Source organism: Miniopterus natalensis, chromosome 12 (assembly GCF_054644295.1).
Source record: "Miniopterus natalensis isolate mMinNat1 chromosome 12, mMinNat1.hap1, whole genome shotgun sequence".
In the NCBI taxonomy this organism is placed as follows: domain Eukaryota; kingdom Metazoa; phylum Chordata; class Mammalia; order Chiroptera; family Miniopteridae; genus Miniopterus; species Miniopterus natalensis.
In genome coordinates, this window is record NC_142092.1 from 70,666,831 (window position 1) to 70,684,250 (window position 17,420).

Below are 17,420 nucleotides of genomic sequence, written 5' to 3' on the forward strand. Positions count from 1 at the left end.
CCGCTTCCACTCCAGGCAGCCGTGGGACCACAGGGTCTGTTTCCTATGAGCCTCTCAAGAACACACCTGTCTGTAGCACTAAGGGATGAATGGACAGGAGGCTGTAGGACCCTCGGGGACAGGGACTCTCACCCGACCCACTTGCGAGGGGATCAGGCATGTTCTTAGCTGTCCCAGCATCACCCCCATGAGGTCACTGCACGAGTGACTGAAGGAACCACAATGGACCAGCGGGAGCCCGAGCCCCTGGAGGACACCACACTGACACCAAGTCTCCTGGGGAACTGTCTTTAATGAGGACAATGCCAGCTGGGCCTGTCTTTGCCAGCCTATCCCAAAAGGGTAGGCTCTAAACCCAAGGACAGTCTCCTGCCAGCTGTGACCATGCACCAGGTTCCTGGTGCCATCCCTGCCATTGGTCACGAGACCCCAGCTGAGCCTGAGCCCCAGCCCCACTCGCACCATCTTCCCCTCCAGCTCTTGCTGGTCTCAGCCCGCTGGACACTGGGCTGGCTCACACTGCGGGAGCCAGGGCACAGCCTTCAGGAATGTCCCACCACCCAGGGCCCGATGGCAGCCCTGAGCAGGTCACAGGCAGGACCAGGGTCAGCTGCACCCAGCGCTGGGGTCCCATTTCCTCAGAGGGGCCTCCCAGGCCGTTTTGCGGCTGGTTGGCGCCCGGCCCGGGCCCAGCCACATCACACGTAGTCCAGGATCTCCGTCTCCATCTCGTTCTCGCTCCCGTCCGACGGCTTGAAGTCTTCGTCTTCCCCAGACTCGTAGGCCAGCTGGTCCTTCCCGCTGTCTCCACCGCCGTCTCCATCGGCCTTGGCCGGGCTGGGGAAGAGAGCTGGAGGCGGGAGACAGGCCAAGTGCTCCAAAGCAGGCTCCTGGCAGCCCCAACTCCAGAACAGGTTCCTGCACTCCAGGGCCCTCAGGACGACGGTGCCTGGGCTTCGGCAGGCGCGCTGTGGAGTGTGGGTGCCAGGGACCTGGGCTCGGGCACATCCAGGAAACATGGAGGCTGCCAGCTTTGCACACCACTTCCCCGAGGTGCCTCAGGCAGCCTCATGGGCCCAGTGCTCCCCAGACATGTGCATGATATTTTGTGGGTGCGTTTTTTTGGGGAAAGGGCCCACAGCCTTGATTAAATTGTTGAGGGAGCTGTGCCCCAAACAAGGCTAAGAACCTCTGCTCCCATCAGCTCCCTGGGCAGGGATAGCGCAGGCTCTGGGACACCCCCTACCCAAGCCTTGGAGAATCCCTCTGCGAGGGGCCCTCTTGCTTACTTCCCACCCCCAGCCTCATCAGACCCACAGCCCGGCAAGTACTCACTCCCCTCCCTCAGAGGCCCAGCTACCAGGGCTCCCCGCCACCCCCCCACATGGGCAGGCCAGGCAGGGTGACAGGACCCAGCTCCTACTGCCCCTGCTCTCCCAGGGGAGGACAGACAGACTGCAAGCACATGCAGCGGGAACATGTCAGATGAGCCCACCTCCTTGCAGCTTCTCAAGAATGGGTCCACGAAGGACACCTGCTGTCCCCAGAGTAGGGCCAAGGCACCTGCCCCCTCCACCCAAGCGGCTCTCACCAGGCCTCTTGGAGCGGATGGTCTGCCGGATCATGGTGGACATGGCGTTCCTCAGGTCGTCGCTGGTCTTGGGGAGGCACCACCCGTCCCGCTCAGTGCAGGTCTCCTCGGCCCCGTCGTTGCGGTGAATGATCTTCTGCAACCTATAGGGGTTGGGACACCGAGTTCCAGGGTGGCTTCCTGCTAACAGGGCCGGTAAGCAGTGTGGCAGAGGGCACTGTGCTTAGAGAAACAGCACTTAGAGCGACATGGGAGGGACGGCGCCGGCACCGAGGACACCCAGGAACACCGGTGAGCTTCCCAGCCCCTCAAGCTGCACAGGGAGGTACATACCCCTTTTCCTGGCGAGTCACAGCTCTCACCAGCCTTTAAGCTGCATTTAACGTGCCCCCAGCTTTCCCACCCCAGTACCCCTCTCCCAATTTTTAAACATCTCTAAGAACAACCAGATTAAAGGTTTCTGGGATTCTGGTCAGTTCTGAAGGGTTAGGACTGTGTCATGAGCCCGCACGTGGGCAATGGAGAAGCAGGCTCCACAGGCAACATGTCTGCAGCCAGGCCAGCGCTGTGCCCGGGACACCGAACAGCCAGCTGCTCAGAGGTGTGGCCCACAGTGACCCTGGGAGCCGCTCCTGAGCCTAGATGGAGGACTCAGCAGGCAGCACTAAATCCTAGGCAGGCAAGCCTTCTCACTGAGAGCAAGGCTGACAGAAATGGAGGCCGTGCAGGGAGCTCTGTGGTCCCCAGGCAGTTTCTCAGCCCTGACACCCGTCACATGGCCCCATGACGGGCCCCCTCAGGTACATACTCTTCCACGTTCAAGTCGCACAACTGGTAGAACATCTGTCGGTACGGTGGCAAGGCGCCCTCCTGGAAGATGTAAACTGAGTCCTGGGGAAAGAGGGAAGACACAGGGCATGTTGGGGAGCTTTGCCCTGGGGGAGGGTGGTGCCAGAGACCCCTACCCTGGGGCCATGGGGCCTCTCCAAGGAGTCAGCTAGTCCCTGGGCCTGGCAGGCCTGCCTTTCCTTCCTGGATCCAGGTGCGGCGGACAGGCCCAAAGCCGGGGGATGTGGAGGAAACCAGCCCCGACTCCCTGGGAGGGGCAGACCCTGGAACCGAGAGCCTCCTGCCCGGCAGGCCAGTGCAGTGGACGGGGTGTCCCACCGCCTGGGGCCGGGCCCCGCTGTGTGCGCTTCCTGCAGTCTGCCCTTCCCATTCCGTGCCAACTTCTGCTCATCGGTCACCTTGCGTAGCCCTGTACAGCGCCCTGACAAGACGCGGGGTAACCGAGTGTCTTGCTGTTTTCCCTACCCAGCCACGAAGTTCTCGTGTTGGGGTAATGGCCAAAAATGAGGCCTTGATGAGGGCGACGGCTGTCAGGTGATGGTGTGGCTGTCTCACTGAGAAGCCAGCCACATCCCTCACAGCACCTGACTCCCACCCCTTTCAGTGGCACTCACATTCTTTGCCACCCCATGTGAGGCAGGACACTCCCAGGTGGGGGATGCAGGCTGCCCCGGACTGTGGAGCTGCTTGGAAAAGCCTTTGGGAATTGCCGCCACTGCTGAGTAACTGCTAATGACAGTGTGAGCCTGTGAGGATAGGACCCTGGGCACTCGTCCACGCAGCACCCTGGATCCTAAGGGTGTAGTGTGTGTGCCAGGCCTGCATGAGGCAGGTGCTCCCCTCCCCACCACTCCTCTCTCAACCAGGAGGGCAGCTGCTCTCGCCGGGGCTCCGGGGGCACCCACCTTGAGCTTGTACTTGTTGGAGGCCGATTTCCGCATACCAGCTGACCCTGATGGGCCCAGGCCCTGCTTCAGGTCACGCATGGTGGCAAGCTGGCTGGCTGTAGGGATGACAGCAGTGCTTCGGAATATAGGGGTGTTTCCCTCATGCTCCCTCCAATCTACCCCATCTCTCCCTGTGGAGCACTGGCCTGCACCACCCTGGATGTCCCCCTGGGGATGCCCCCCCCCCCCCAGTCCAGAAACCATGACCTCAGCGCTGGTGTGAGGGCCCCTAGGCCCTAACTCGCAGAGTGAGCCAAGGTGCTTACACGTCTTTTTGACAGTGATGGGGAGGCTGTAGTTATAGGTGCTGCGTTTGGCCTTCACAGGCATCTCGTTGGAGGCGTAACCTGCAGGCGAGAGAGGATACGTCAGGTGCAGGCAGTCACAGAGCCCCTCCCAGGGCTCCCTGGGGACAGCTCCTGAGACGACCTGGGGTAGGAGCCACCGTGTTCTAGCATCGACCTTGCAGGGCCACATGCTGGGGCTCTGGGCGCAGTGGCTAGCTGCAGGCCTGGGGACTGGACAGACTGGCTGCCTGGCCTGCGCCACTGGAGCCACAGAAACCGGAATAACCAAGAGAATGGGCGACTGTGGTTCAGTAACCTGAGGGTCAGCCGTGTAGCAGGCCCAAGCTCGCGTCCTCAAGTCCACCTCATCTCAGACCTCACCGGGGCAAGGCCTGTTATCCTCTCCATGTGGATGCACCCTCATCACAAAAGAGAACGCCAGGAACAGAAAAACAGAAAGCCAGGTTTTAGTAACTTTTACCGTATTTCATTCCACAACGGATTCGGAAATCAAGAACTTGATAAATCTTGGCTTCTGGGTGTTTTCGGGGGTCATACCCAAATCGAATCCACAGGCTTCTCCAGGGGCCTGTTATCTGTAGGCAGAAAAGGTGGGAGTGGGAAGTGGGGCCAAGGCCAAGACCCGGCTCCCACAGACATGCAGGCCAGATGCTGCCCAGGGAGGGGGCGAGTGGAGCTGGACACATGGCTCTGGAACCCGGTCCCAGCTCTGCCACATGTGGCTATCACCTTGGACAGGTCACTCAGTCATTCCAAGCACTGGTCTGTTAGATGGAGATGACATGAGCCCCCTCTCCCACAGAGTTTGTGAGGATTAAATGAGATGAAGCCCCTGAAGCCTGTACCATGATGCCTGGCACATAGTAAGTCCTCAGTAAATGTGATTTCTGTCCTAAGGGATGGGAAGTACTCCAGAGGTCCTCGTGTCTGGAAAGCCCATGTGAAAAGATAGATGGCGACTCTCTAAGCCCAGAAGAGATGCGCCTTTCTTGTGCCCCACCACCTGTCATCACCTGTCACTACCGTCATTACCTGACACCACTTGTCACCGTCACATCTCATGTTGGCCTCTGCAACACTCTGCATGGGGACCCTAGCAGGTAGGATCCTTTCCCCTCAGCCCCTCTGGGAAGCTCAGTGACACCCCCATCTCCACCCACCTGGACTGAGTCCAAGGTGGATCTCCTAATGAACCCTACTAAACCCAGGTGGGATGTGTTGGGGCCAGTGGCACTGTGGTTAGGGGCCCCGGCTCTGCAGTCAGACAGGGTGGGAACCCTGGGTGGCTCTGCCACTCACTGGTTGTAAAACCGTGGCACCTTAAGTCACTTCTCTGTGCCCAGGCTCTTCCTCACAGGTGAAAAGGGAATCTGCTGCAGCCCCCGGGGAAGAAAAAAGGACAGATGTGCACACAGCACTCGACCCAGTGCCTGGTCCTCAGGGAATTCTCAGCACAGGGTCACTTGAAGACATAGAATCCCTTCACATCAAAGTTACGAAATTACTCTTTCATCCTAAAATCATCCCAAGGGCCCAACGTGTTCTAAGAGCTGTGGAGGCCTTTTTGGGGGTGCCAGGACAGGGCCACCTGCTCTGGCTGTGGCTTCAAGAGGTTGTGCTGGGGATCAACATGACACTACATCAGAAATTTCTTGGTGGGAACCAAGGGGGACAGCTGGGCAGACACTCACCATGTAATAGGCCACGAAGGGCAGCAGAACCTTGAGCTTGTCAGGGTGGACACTGATCTGGGTTCTGACGGCGTTGCGAGACCAGATGGGACGGACGTCAAACAGCTGGGGGGAGGCATCAAGGCAGAGGCTGGTGAGCACAAGCAGCTTCCTGCCCACTGGCTCAGACTGCACAGCGTGGGCTGGGCCCAGAGGACCCTCCCAAAGGAGTTGCTGGAGGGCAGGGACTGACCCAGCAGGGACTGGCCTCCGGGGGCCAATGCATCCACAGCTCATCCCTCCTGGCCCGGAGGAGGGCTAAGGGCCAGTATGGCTGGAGTGAGGAGGGCCAGGGCAGGGAGGGCCCTGAGCCAAGTTAGGATCGGGCCATGTCCAGGGGAAAAGAAGCCTCAGACAGTGCCCCCTCCCCCTGTGATTGCTAGAAACACTGCACGGGGTCCATACAGTCTCTTTAAGAAGCACTCCACCCCACAAGAAACAGTTAACTTCAGCAAGAGGCGCACCTCAGCCAGCAGGGAGGTGGCCTCACCAAGCACCTGTTGTCCGCGCCTGCGGGGTATCAGGAGCAGAGCCCCAGCCTGCGTCTTCCCCAGACCCAGAGGGCAAGGCAGGGCAGGACTGCCCTCCGACTGACTGGGGGAAGCATGGGCCTGGCACGCGGCAGGGTGTGTGCATCTGGCACGAAGCAAACCCATGAATGAATGAAAGAGAGCGTCCAGGATCCTGGAGCTCAGCACCAAAGCCGTATTTGAACGATGCTCTGGCTGTTTACCTCCCTAAGGGACCCAACAGAGAATTCTCAGTAGTGTTTTCGACCTTGGCAGTCAGCTTACATTGGCACGGCCTTCAGGTGTGACATCTGGAGGTGAAAACGTCCCACATGCTAACAAAGCAGTTTAAAAGAGTAGCCCAGCCGACTGCAGAGACAAAGCTGAGGGCGAGCCCAGGGGCCCGCGGGGGCGGCCAGCGCGTGGGCGCTCACCTTCCTCAGCTCCTCCTCCACCGCCCGGTCCACGGGGTTGGTGCAGACCCTCCTCCACGTCTGCGCGGCAGCCTCCAGCGGCTGCGTGGGCACCTCGTCGTCCTCGAAGTTCACAAAGACGGCGTTGTGGAGGCGCCGGGCCCTGCTCAGGCCGATCAGGTTCTCACCTGAGATGGGGGGGTTGTTGTAGCCTTCCCTGGGGGCAGAGAGGACCGATGAGAACTGGAGTGCTGAGGCGACCCCAGGCACAGCCTGGCTGCACCCGGCAGGGAGCCCACCAGGCCTGTGACGCTGGTGGCCCATGTTTGTGTGCTTTTCCCTGCAATCTGCATAAGGGAGAGGGTCTCAGCGCCAGCTACTCCTGCCTGTTCTCAGCTGACCATGGGGAGAAGGGCCAGCGACACCAGACAGCTCACAGAGGCTCTGGGCCTGCAGCTCTGAAGCTGGGCAGGGCCGACAGGTCCCAGAGGCTGAGCGTGTGTGTGCAGGGGGGCTCCTATTCGCGGCTCATGACGGCTCATGCGCGCACCCATCAGCCAGTGAGACACTGGGAACAACCTAATACCCATCGGGCGGGAACGGTGAAATAGTTACCGTGCAGCCACACAGGACGGGACCGACCCGCCGCCAGACCACAGCTCTGCTCGCTGACCTGTAAATTCACTCACTCAACCCTCCAAAGCACCTACGAGCAAGCACCGACTCTCCTGTGAAGTAGCTGAGGCCACAGGGGTTAGAAACGTGCCTAGTCAGAGCTGGGGCTCACGCACAGGGAGGCTGGCCGCCCTCTGACAATCGAGTCTAACTGGAGGCAACTAGACAACATCCAAGTGAAGAAACGATGGACGTCACCAAGTGTCACGCAGCAGAGGCAAAAAGCAAAGGTTCTGACACTAGTTACGCTGGGTCTCTCTAGTTGGCACAGAACATGCCCAGGAAAGTGAATCCCAAGGTACCCAGAGTGTCAGCTCTTTAAGGCGGGGAGTCAGGAGCGGCAAACCCAAACTGAAGTGGGAGGAAAGTATGAACCCCCACAAGCCCCTCATCAGCTTCACGCATTATCATCACACAGCCAGTTTCGTTTCATCTGCACCCCACCCCAAACTCCCTAAATTATTTCAAGTATATTTTAAAGTATGTCCTGGACGCCACAATTTTATTCAGGTGATTATTACCTTTTAAACTTGTTTCCCTTTTACCTTAATTTTCTTCTTTTTTTTTTTTTTAAAATATATCTTTATTGATTTCAGAGAGAGGAAAGGAGAGGGAGAGAGATAGAAACATCAATGATGAGAGAGTCATTGATCGAGCCCGCAACCGGGCATGTGCCCTGACCAGGAATCGAACCCCGATCACCTGGATCCTAGGTCGACGCTCAACCGCTGAGCCACACCCGGCCAGGCTACCTTAATTTTCTATATGAGTACATGCCATCTGCATATTTATGAAGAACAAAGTGATTTTCACATTAGGAAACAAAACTATAAACACAGGATTGAGTCTGTGTCTTTTTTAAAAAAAAACGTGACTCCATCAGAAACCATCTGGAACAGGAGCAACAGTATCCTGTCTTCAAAGACACCTCCCTGAAACCCCAGACACCCCACGAAGGAAAGTGGCTCACTGCAGGGCCAGGGCTCCCCGCACCCACTCCAGCTTCCTCGAGGAGGAAGGAGCCACCAGGCCAGCCTCCCGCAGTCTTGTGTCCCCGAGCCCCAGGAAGGCCGTCGCGACAGCAGTCGATGGCAGCCCTGGGAGAAAAGGCAGATGCTTTCTGTGTGCTGGAAAATTGATAAACCACGTGGCAAGGACAAAGGGCCTGTGGGTCCAAGGACAGCTGGCCCTCCTCCCTGGTGCCCTCCTGGTGTCCCGCAGGACAGAAAAGTGACTCAGACACTGTCGCTGGAGTCGAGGCTACAGTGCACTGGGGGCTCTATTCTCTTCTGTATATTTGTTTGTTTCTGACTTTATAAGAGTAAAATGCTTGTGAGGAGAAAAATAGTCAGAACGTCTCAGAAACGTACATTTTAAAAATGGATTCTATCGCCCTCTGCTTTAAGCTCAGTGGCACTAACACCCAGACAGACACGTCACTCCCAGCAGGAGGGGCTGGGGCCGACTTAGTTGTGCACTTCAGGGAAGCCTGCTCTTTCTAACAAGCCCGCCCTCCTCCTGCAGTCAGAAGAGGGGTTGGGGGAGATGTTATGGGTTCGACAGGCCTGAGGCGTCAATCACAGTGACTGTGCAGCCCACCTGGCTCTCGAGTCCCTTCTGAGACACCCGGGGAAACTGAATGAGGACTGGGTACTGGAAGACAGTAAGGAAGAGTGTAAATCTGCTACCTATGGTAACAGCATTGCAGATAAGTCTTTTAAAACAAGTCCCTCCCTGTTAGAGACACACGCTGACTTGTTTCCTGAGGATCTGCTGTGGCGCTGGGGTGGGGATGGTGGAGATAAAGGGAGCAGTGGAAGGTTGCTAGTTATTGTAGCTGGTGATGTAGGTGGGGGTCCCACAGATAATTCTACTTTTGGGTATGTTTGGAGCTTTCTAAAAAATTTTTTTTAAGGAGGAGAACACCACACCTTTTCCTTAGGAGAAAATCAGGCCCCTGAGCAGGATCTGCGAGATCTTCACCCCTACCTTTCTCTGGGGTGACCAGTCCCCTGACTGTACTTTGATAATCCCCTGGTCTGGAATGTCCTCCCGGATCTTCACCTGCCCAGCACTGTCATCGCTCAGGTCTGTTTCAAATGTCAGCTCCTCTGAGGGCCCTCTCTGACACCCTTAGCCCCTGCCCCCCTCCCTGTCCATTACGACTACTTCCCTTTCATCTCCTGTCACACAAGCATGTGGACACTCATTGTTCACCCATGTTCCATCCAGCTCTCCAACTCCCAGACCCTCCATGTCCTGTCCTCCCTGACGCCAGGCTCCAGAGAGTGCTTGGGGCCATGACAGGTGGTCACTACTTGTTGCAGGAAATACTTAAGGAGGTAAGAGAAAGTTCCCATACAGAGATAACAGTTTGGACCCCAGCCTTCCAGGTTTTTCTAGGCTTCCAGCATCACACCAGTTTATTTTTATACCACAGAACCTGCTCTAACACCTGCCTCTTTCATAGAGCGGGTGTACCCTGGACACGCACGTCAATCCACGAGCCAGCTCCTACAGGCTGCACGGTGTTCCCTGGGACAGACGGTCCATCACGTAACTGACCACGTCCCTGTCAGGGACTGATCACTGATTTATTACTTTATCACACCCTGCCAGGCACTTGCTACTGTAACTATTTCAAGAATCTGCCGTGTGAGCCCCCAGCACGGCAGGGCAGTGTGTACTGTCACCATCTCCCACATAGACGGGACGCTGTGAGGGAGGCCCCAGCTCACTCAGGACCTGAGCGCGGTGCCCGCGCCCGCCTGCTCTCCCACACCAGCTCCCAGCTTCTTACTGCAGCCAACAATCAGTAAATCCTCTCATAACTGGATCTTTGAACTCTTAGGTGAGAGTCACTGTAGGATAAATTTCTACGGATGGGAATGTTTGGGAAACAGAAAAAGAACATCTAAAATCGTAACAGATTTTGCCAAACTGCTCGCCAAAAAAGCTGACCTCATTCTCAGAGACCCGTCAGTAGAGGGTGTCTGTTTCTCCACACCTCAAGGTGCACACTTTTGGGGATGGGTCTTCAAGTCCAAAAGGCGACATCCCAATTCACTCTCTGTGGTGTAGGAACAGCTCTGAGCAAGGCCTCCAGGGATGCAGGGTGCAGGGCCCAGGGTACATCTTTGCCAGGGCTAGTCACCAGCTGCTCTGCTCTGGAGGCACTGGGGCCATGGGCTTGAGCACAGCTGGCAGCCCTCACCAGCCAGAGGGGAGGTGACGCTCAGCTACCAGGTCAGCAGGCGCTAAAGTCCTCCACATTTCTGGAAGTTTAAAACATGCTATGAATAATCCTTTAACGACTATCACCACCTATGGGCCATTTCTCAAATTGTCTTTTTCCTTTTGCTAATCTGTTTTTCCTACTCTTGCTCCCCCAACGCTTCATCCACTGGGGTCATAAATACTGGCAGAGGGCCTCTCACAGGCCAGCTGTTCTGGACACCAGGGTTGCAACAAAGAACAGAAGAGGCCTTAGTGTAATCACTACCTCCAGGGAGCTCACACTGAAAGTGAGACATTTAGAACTTTGTGTCCTTTTGTGTATAATTTGAAAAACTAAAGCATGCAAAAATACGGACTGCACGGCAATGAGCGAGGGGCTGGGATCAGAAGTCAGGGGCTCCGGGGCTGCCATATGCCCTGGACCAGTCACTGACCCCGAGCCCCATCTCCCCTTTGTCAAAACATGCACAGAGCTTCTCTCAGATGCTAAATCACTGGCCATGGAGGGGGCTATGATATTATTCTCAAATTGGGCATTTTCAAACTCAGGTTTTTCTTTTCTTTTTAAATACTATTCTGTCTTGGCTTTTAGACAAAGGAAATCCCATTCTTTCCTATCACTGTGTGGCTGGGCTCTAATGTAAAATCGACATTTGACATGGCCAGGCCTGCCTTGCCTATAACCTCTGGGGGTCTCTCCATACTGTCAAGGTTGTCTAAATGAAAGCATTTCGTTTATACAAATGCAGCACTCACACATGTTCTTTTTGGGGAGCACATGGCTGCAGGCTGGGAGACGGCTGTGATACACACCATGATGCGTGTTCACCTGGCTTTTCTCACTCTCAGTGTAAGAGAAATCACCTGAGTGAAGAGACACGCATCCCTCTGCTCAGGAGATTGTGTTCTCGCGAGCGGACAGACAGTGAGCAAGAACATAGTAAGCAAGGTCACGGCAACCACGAGGGCGATGGCACCTCAGGAGGTGGCACACAGCTGGGGCAAACTAGGGCTGGTGTTTGGAGGTGAGTGTGGCAAAGGGAGATGGGCACAGCGAGGATGAATTACAAAGATGGTCATGAAGTCACTGGGAGGGATGGGGACAGGGAGGGCGAGGGGCGGGAAACGGAGGTGGTGGAAAAGTGCTGGGCTCAGAGGGGGACACTCGCAGGTGGGATTTCTGATGTAGTGTCATTACTGGTGACAGCAAGGTCAGGAGGGTGGCAATGACCAGGGACTAAGCCATTTCTTGGCTGGAACCAAGTCCCAGAGCTAGGTTATCTGTCCTCTAAGGGCCCTCCAGCTCATGAGCACACAGGCACCGCTCACCAAGGGCTTTCTGTGTACTTGGCCGTGTGCGGAAACTTCCCGTGTATTTTAAATTGAATCCTAATGCCCCTGTTGGGTAGGTACTCAGTATCGGGTTTTTGAGATGAGAGCTGAGGTCAGACAGGCTAAGGGCATGCCTGAGGCCTCTGACGCTGAGTGGCAGTCACGCCCCAGCCCAGGGCCCTTGCTTTGCCCCTGACACTGCAGAGGTGGGACTCACCGATGCTGAGTCTCTGGTCGATAGAAGTAGTCAGCCGGGGTGTCCAGCCGGGAGAAGATGGGCGGAGGGATGTAGAGCGGCAGCTCCTGATGGAAGAAGCCCTCCTTCTCGGGTCTGAGCATGAGCACTTTGTCATACATTGACTTGTGAGCACCGCCCGCCTCCGTGTGCACGGCCAAGTACTGGAAGTCAGACATTCCTGGGGGGAGAGGCAGAGCGGTGGCCGACACTGCAGCCAGGGACAACTCTCCTTATTATACCTGCCCAGGAAGGGGCAGCTCCCATGCACCAAGGCCCATGTCCCCTTGGGGAGGTGCTGAGCAAGCCCCACGGTGGAGACTGTGGGCCTTTGTGGCAAGAGCTGAAACCATACGCCTCCGCAATGCTCCCATGCACTCCAAGTCACTTGGATAAATAGTATGTGAAGGTTGGGGAGTGGGGTAGGGCTCTGTGGTACATGAGAATAAAGTCTGGGTCAGCGCTTCTCGAGATGTAAGGTGCCTGTGACTCAGCTGGGATCTTGCTAAACGCAGATTCTGAGATGCTGCATTTCTAACAAGCTCCCAGGTGAGGTAGGTGCTGCTAGTCCAGGGATGCACTCTGACAGGTGAGGTGCTGGCTCAATTAGAGATGAAAAGTGAAATCACTCAGAAAGCCTTGTCTGAGCAAAACCAGCCCACTCTGGTGAATACCACATCCCACCAGAATGAGCAACAGTCAAAATGCCAACCCCTGGGGTCCTGGGTCCAGGTCCTGTTTTAGTTTCTTTTCTCTTCCTATCCCCCTCTAACCTTCTCAATCTTTCTTAAGATTCTGAGAACTGCAGCTGCAACTAAACGTTTCTAAGTGCCCCGCACACAGTGGGCGGGCCCCTTAATGGGCATCACCTCCCTGAATCTTCACAAGGGCCTAACGAACTCAGGGCCCCACTGTCCAGACAAGGAGACTGAGGCCGAGAGAAGCCTAGTGATCTGCTCAGGAAGGCACAGTTCCAAAGTCCGTGTCGTTTCCCGCTCCCCTTCTCCCTCCCCCGCCTTACTGCCTCCCTTCCTGACTGGAGCTCCCTGTGGGTAGCAAACTTGATTGAGGAAGCCACGGGAGACATCCAAGAGTACAAGGAACATGAGGTCCCAAGGGGCTGAGGTGATCTGGAAAGGCTTATTAATCCTCACCTGAGGATCTGTTTCCATTGCTTTTCAGAGAGGAAGGGAGAGCGACACAGAGAGAGCAACACCAGCAGCAGTGAAGACGGAGATCAGGTTTCACAACACTGCGGGGGGCTGAGGACTGGAGACCTGCTGACCAGTTTTATTTGGCCCACATAATAACTTTGAAAATTAGGACACATTTCATGCAACTCCAGCTTCTCTTAAGAATGCAGAAACTGCTCTAGCCGGTTTTGCTCAGGGTTAGAGCATCAGCCCGTGGACTGAAGGTTCTGGGTTTCATTCCGGCCAAGGGCATGTACCTTGGTTGCAGGCTCAATCCCCTGCCCTGGTGGGGTGGGTGCGGGAGACAAACAATTGATGTGTCTCTCTCACATCGATGTTTCTCTCTATCTCTGTCGCTCTTCCTTCCGCTCTGAAAAGCAATGGAAACAATATCCTCAGGTGAGGATTAATAAATAAATAAAAATGCAGAAATCGAGCAGCGGTGAGCCCACTCAGGGTCTGCAGGAAGCTGTTGGCTGGAGGGAAGAGGCTCCCTCACCTCTCACCCCTGCGCATTCCTGGCTCACTGCACTTACGTGGCTGACCTACAAGGCTCCGGCAAGCAGTGGGGACACAGGCCCTGAGATAACCGAGTGCAATAAGAATACACTTTGTAGTTACCTTGAAATTTGTATATGGTGGGGACGGTGCCAAGGACCTCCACATTGAAAGTGACCTTGGGGTGGGCCTCGGGCCCCAGCACCCCCTCCTGCCGCTTTGTCTTCCTCCTGATCCGGAGCAGCAGGCTGCTAGTACTGAAGCGGTTGGCGCACACGGGGTGGCAGTAGGGGTCCTTGGGCCGGAAGTGCAGCTCCAGCCTCTTGGTGGGGTCTGTATAGATCTGTGGCAAGGCCAACGGAGATGGATGAAGCAGTGGCCAGCTAAGCAGCCAGCAGGGAACTGTTCCTCTCTCTCAACAAAAGTCTGGTGGTGACCCAGGTGACCAAGGAAGGGCCAGGAAGCTCATGTTTCATTCAGAGCGTAGGTCCCCGAAGACTCACTTTTCAAACCCAAGTATCTTAGTTTTTATCTGGCAGAGAAAATGAGGATAGTCTCTTCCTTCTCAGCAGTTTGTGAAGCTGGAGATAACTGCCAGTTAAGTAAAGCGGTCATGCCCAGTCAGTGCCAGAAATCAGGGGACTCCTCCGATGTGGCTTCTGGGAGGTATTATCACCTGAGTTTACTGTGGAGGTAACTGAGGCCACTTGTCCAGGGCTTCCTACTCTGCGCACTAACTACCCACCCCAAGGGTCTTGTATGCAAGTGTTTCCAGGTCCGAAAGAGATTAAATCCATCAGTAACAAGCATTTTGGCTCTGACTAGCTGCTACTTGTCCTTTGCAAGCCTTGGCTCCTTCTTAAAACGGACATAATAAGAGCGCCTATTCATTGGAGTGTTACGATGATTAAATGAAAATATGGGCACAGCACTTAGCCCAGCTCCTAGCTCATGTTGGACACTCAACTGTTCCTGCTGCAGAAGAGTGAACTATATGGCTACCTTTAACCCTAACAACAGAACACTTCGTCTCCCTCTCATGTAGGTCAATGGTTCTTAATCTCCGCGCGCCTCTGTTTTCTACTCCTGTGGAAAGGGGCTGTGGCAGCCCAGGCTGGAATGCAAAGAACACCCCCTTCCCTCCCGGGATCTCCCTACAGCCCTTGTCCCTCGGCTTCCGAGGAAAAGCCCCGCCCACTGCCCGCACCAGAACCCGCCTAAAGCTCCGTCGCCTAGGAAACCACACCCTTTCCCCCGGGTGGTCCCGCCCCTCCGGCCTTAATCTCACAGCTCGGTCCCTCCCGCGGTCCCGGAGACTCCCCCTTCCTCACCCGGGAAACGCCTTCCTCGCCGCCCAGGGTCGACAGCATCTTGGACACGTCGCGCACCAAGCCCGGGTACTCCACGCACACCAAGCGCCGCTCGCGCCGCAGCTCCACGGGGATGGCGACCCCCCGCCCCGCGTCGGCAGCCCCCGCGGCCATCCCTGTGCGGGTCTGGCCCGGTCCGCCGCGGTCAGTCCCGCCGCGTGCTCCCAGAGGCCTCGCTTCGATGGTTCCGCGAAGGATTCGTTCCGGCCTCCCGCACTGCTCGCCTTTCTCTATATCCCCGGGCTCAGCGAGACTCCAAGGCCTCGGAGGGGAGGGGGGGCGCAAAGGTCCGAGGGAAGGCCCCAGGACTCCGGGGTGAACCTTCACTCTGTCCTCAACGCCGTGTTTTTTTAAGTTAAAGGGTTGGCTCGAGGGGCGGGACAAGGGCCTTTGTCTATCACTTACCCGCGAGGTTTTAGCCAATGAACAGTCAGGCGGAAGGCAGGTTCCACCCCTTCTTTCAGCTCCATAGTTTTAGCCAATAAGGAACCAGGGCTAAGCCGAGTTCCCGCCCCTTCCTCGGTTCCAGCCAATGATGGCTCGGGGAGAGTCGAGGTATCCTTCCGGCCCGCGTTCTCGCGTGGGAAGGTCTCAGTAATAAGATTACCTGGACGCGGAGTCGGCCGCTCCGTTTTCTAGGGGCTGCGGCCGTCACCCCTGCAGCCCCCACAGCTCCCCGACGCGTTTCTAGCTGCGGGAGGAGCCGGGGAAGGGGGCGGGGGAATTACGCTTTGTTTTTTTGTTTTTTATTTTTAAAAAATATATATTTATTGATTTCAGAGGGAGAGAGAGAGAGAAACATCAGTGATGGGAGACTCGGGATTGATCGGCTGCCTCCTGCAAGCGCCGGACTGGGGATCGAGCCCGCGACCCGGGCGTGTGCCCTGACCGGGGAATCCAACCGTGATCGCCTGGATCCTAGGTCGATGCTAAACCGCTGAGCCGCGCCCGGCCGGGCTCTGTATTTATTTGTTTTATTAAATTTTTTTCCCCTTTTTTGTTTGGAGGGAATTGCTCTGAATGCTCGCCAATGCCCCAGTCAGTCCTTGCATCTCTTATACAGGTATTAAGCGCCTGTTGTGTGCAGGGTACTGCTCTGAACCTAAGAGAAGCAGCAGGTAAGCGGCTGGGTGGAGGACCCTGAAGCAGGGACAGGAGCCATTCAAGGAAGTTGTGGGTGAGAAAGGGGTTCTACAGGAAGTAACTTCATGGGGTGATCTGATCATAAGTTTATAAATGGGCAGGTTATGGTCGTATTCACGCCCCGGGCATGTAACTTCTTTAGTAAAAGGTTTATCTTTGCCGTAAGCAAGTCCTGTGCATTGTTTTTGTGCATCTAGGTTAGCACACCTTTGAAAAATAAGGGTAACCACCCTCGAGAGAGCACATTATCTTGTTAATTATTCTGTAATACAATCCCCGCCTTACTTTCTCCCACCTTCATTCCTTAATTTCAAATGCATTAAAGAAACTGCAAAACTGTCACTCTCTGGAGCATCTGAGATCTTGCTTCCTGGCAATTGTCAGTTTGGCTCAAATCTTTAAAAAAACTACACGTTTGGATGGTTTCTTACATCGGCCGAGTGACAGAAAACAAAGCTATAGGCAGTGAAGTGTGGGGTGATGAGGGGGTGAGAGGTCACAAAGGCCAGACAGATTCTAAAAAGAATGTACCTAACCAGTTGGTTTTTCCTATGTGATGGAGACCCCTTGCAGGGAATGCCACTGTCTGAACTATGCGTTTGAAAGACTCTCTGGCTGTTGTGTCGAGACTGGATCAGAGAGGGCAAAAGTGGTCCCTGATAAACCAACTGAGAGGCTGCATAATCCAGGCAAGAACTGCTGCCTGGCGCCAGGGAAGTAGCTGTTCGAATGGAAAGAGGGGACTGTATTTGAGGATATTAAGAGATAAAAACCAATAAGAGTAAGGGACTTCTGGATATGAGTACCCCAAGTTTCTGAATCAAAAGATTACTTCATTGTTATAGATGAATTTAAGGAAGCCAAATAAATGGGTGCAAAGACCACTACATTTTAAAAAGATAAGTGTGTAACCTGAATGTGAAATATGTCATGTAATTGAAAGACTCGGCTGGGCACCCCAAAACTTTGAAAGAAGGGCCCCCTCTGAGAGCACAGTGAGGAATCAGCCAGAAGCAAATGATGGACGAGCCAGAGGATCCACATATTTCAGCAGGAAGCTGCATGGGATTTGTTGTGGTTAATGCTTTCATGATATATATATTTTTCCATCTCTTCACTTTCAATCTTATCCTTATATTTTAAGTCTGTCTCTTGTAAGCTGGATGTAGTTGTGTGGGGTTTTTTTTTGTTAACCCCCTATCTAACATCCTTTGTCTTTGAACTGGATTATTTGTTTTGTATTTAATGTAATGCCAATATACAGGGCGAGGCAAAAGTAGGTTTACAGTTGTTCGTATGGAAAATAATACAATAATTAATAATACAAGAATAAACTCTGTTTCACGTGCTCACAACTGGAAACCTATTTTTGCCCCTACCTGTCTTTAAA

The 17,420-nt window shown here is 54.9% G+C and overlaps 1 protein-coding gene across 1 annotated transcript; it reads right to left on the reverse strand.

Moving 5' to 3' along the window:
• Positions 1-445: 445 nt before the first annotated feature.
• Positions 446-15,218, reverse strand: GTF3C5 (general transcription factor IIIC subunit 5). Its single transcript, XM_016196587.2, has 11 exons — positions 14,849-15,218; positions 13,641-13,860; positions 11,809-12,007; positions 6,369-6,564; positions 5,387-5,491; positions 4,156-4,270; positions 3,654-3,734; positions 3,346-3,443; positions 2,400-2,482; positions 1,592-1,734; positions 446-850 (listed from the first exon to the last, which is right to left on the reverse strand). The coding sequence occupies exons 1-11, from the start codon at positions 14,999-15,001 to the stop codon at positions 699-701; spliced, it is 1,545 nt and encodes a 514-aa protein (XP_016052073.1). The 5' UTR covers positions 15,002-15,218; the 3' UTR covers positions 446-698.
• Between the last annotated feature and the right edge of the window lie 2,202 nt (positions 15,219-17,420).

Coding starts and splice junctions, on each gene's coding strand:
- GTF3C5 (XM_016196587.2), bottom strand. CDS start 15,001: ATGGCCGCGGGGGCTGCCGACGCGGGGCGGGGGGTCGCCATCCCCGTG. Junction 4,271..5,386: donor CCTTCGTGGCCTATTACATG/GTGAGTGTCTGC, acceptor TTCTGCCTACAG/ATAACAGGCCCCTGGAGAAG. Junction 2,483..3,345: donor CCAACAAGTACAAGCTCAAG/GTGGGTGCCCCC, acceptor CTCTTTCCCCAG/GACTCAGTTTACATCTTCCA.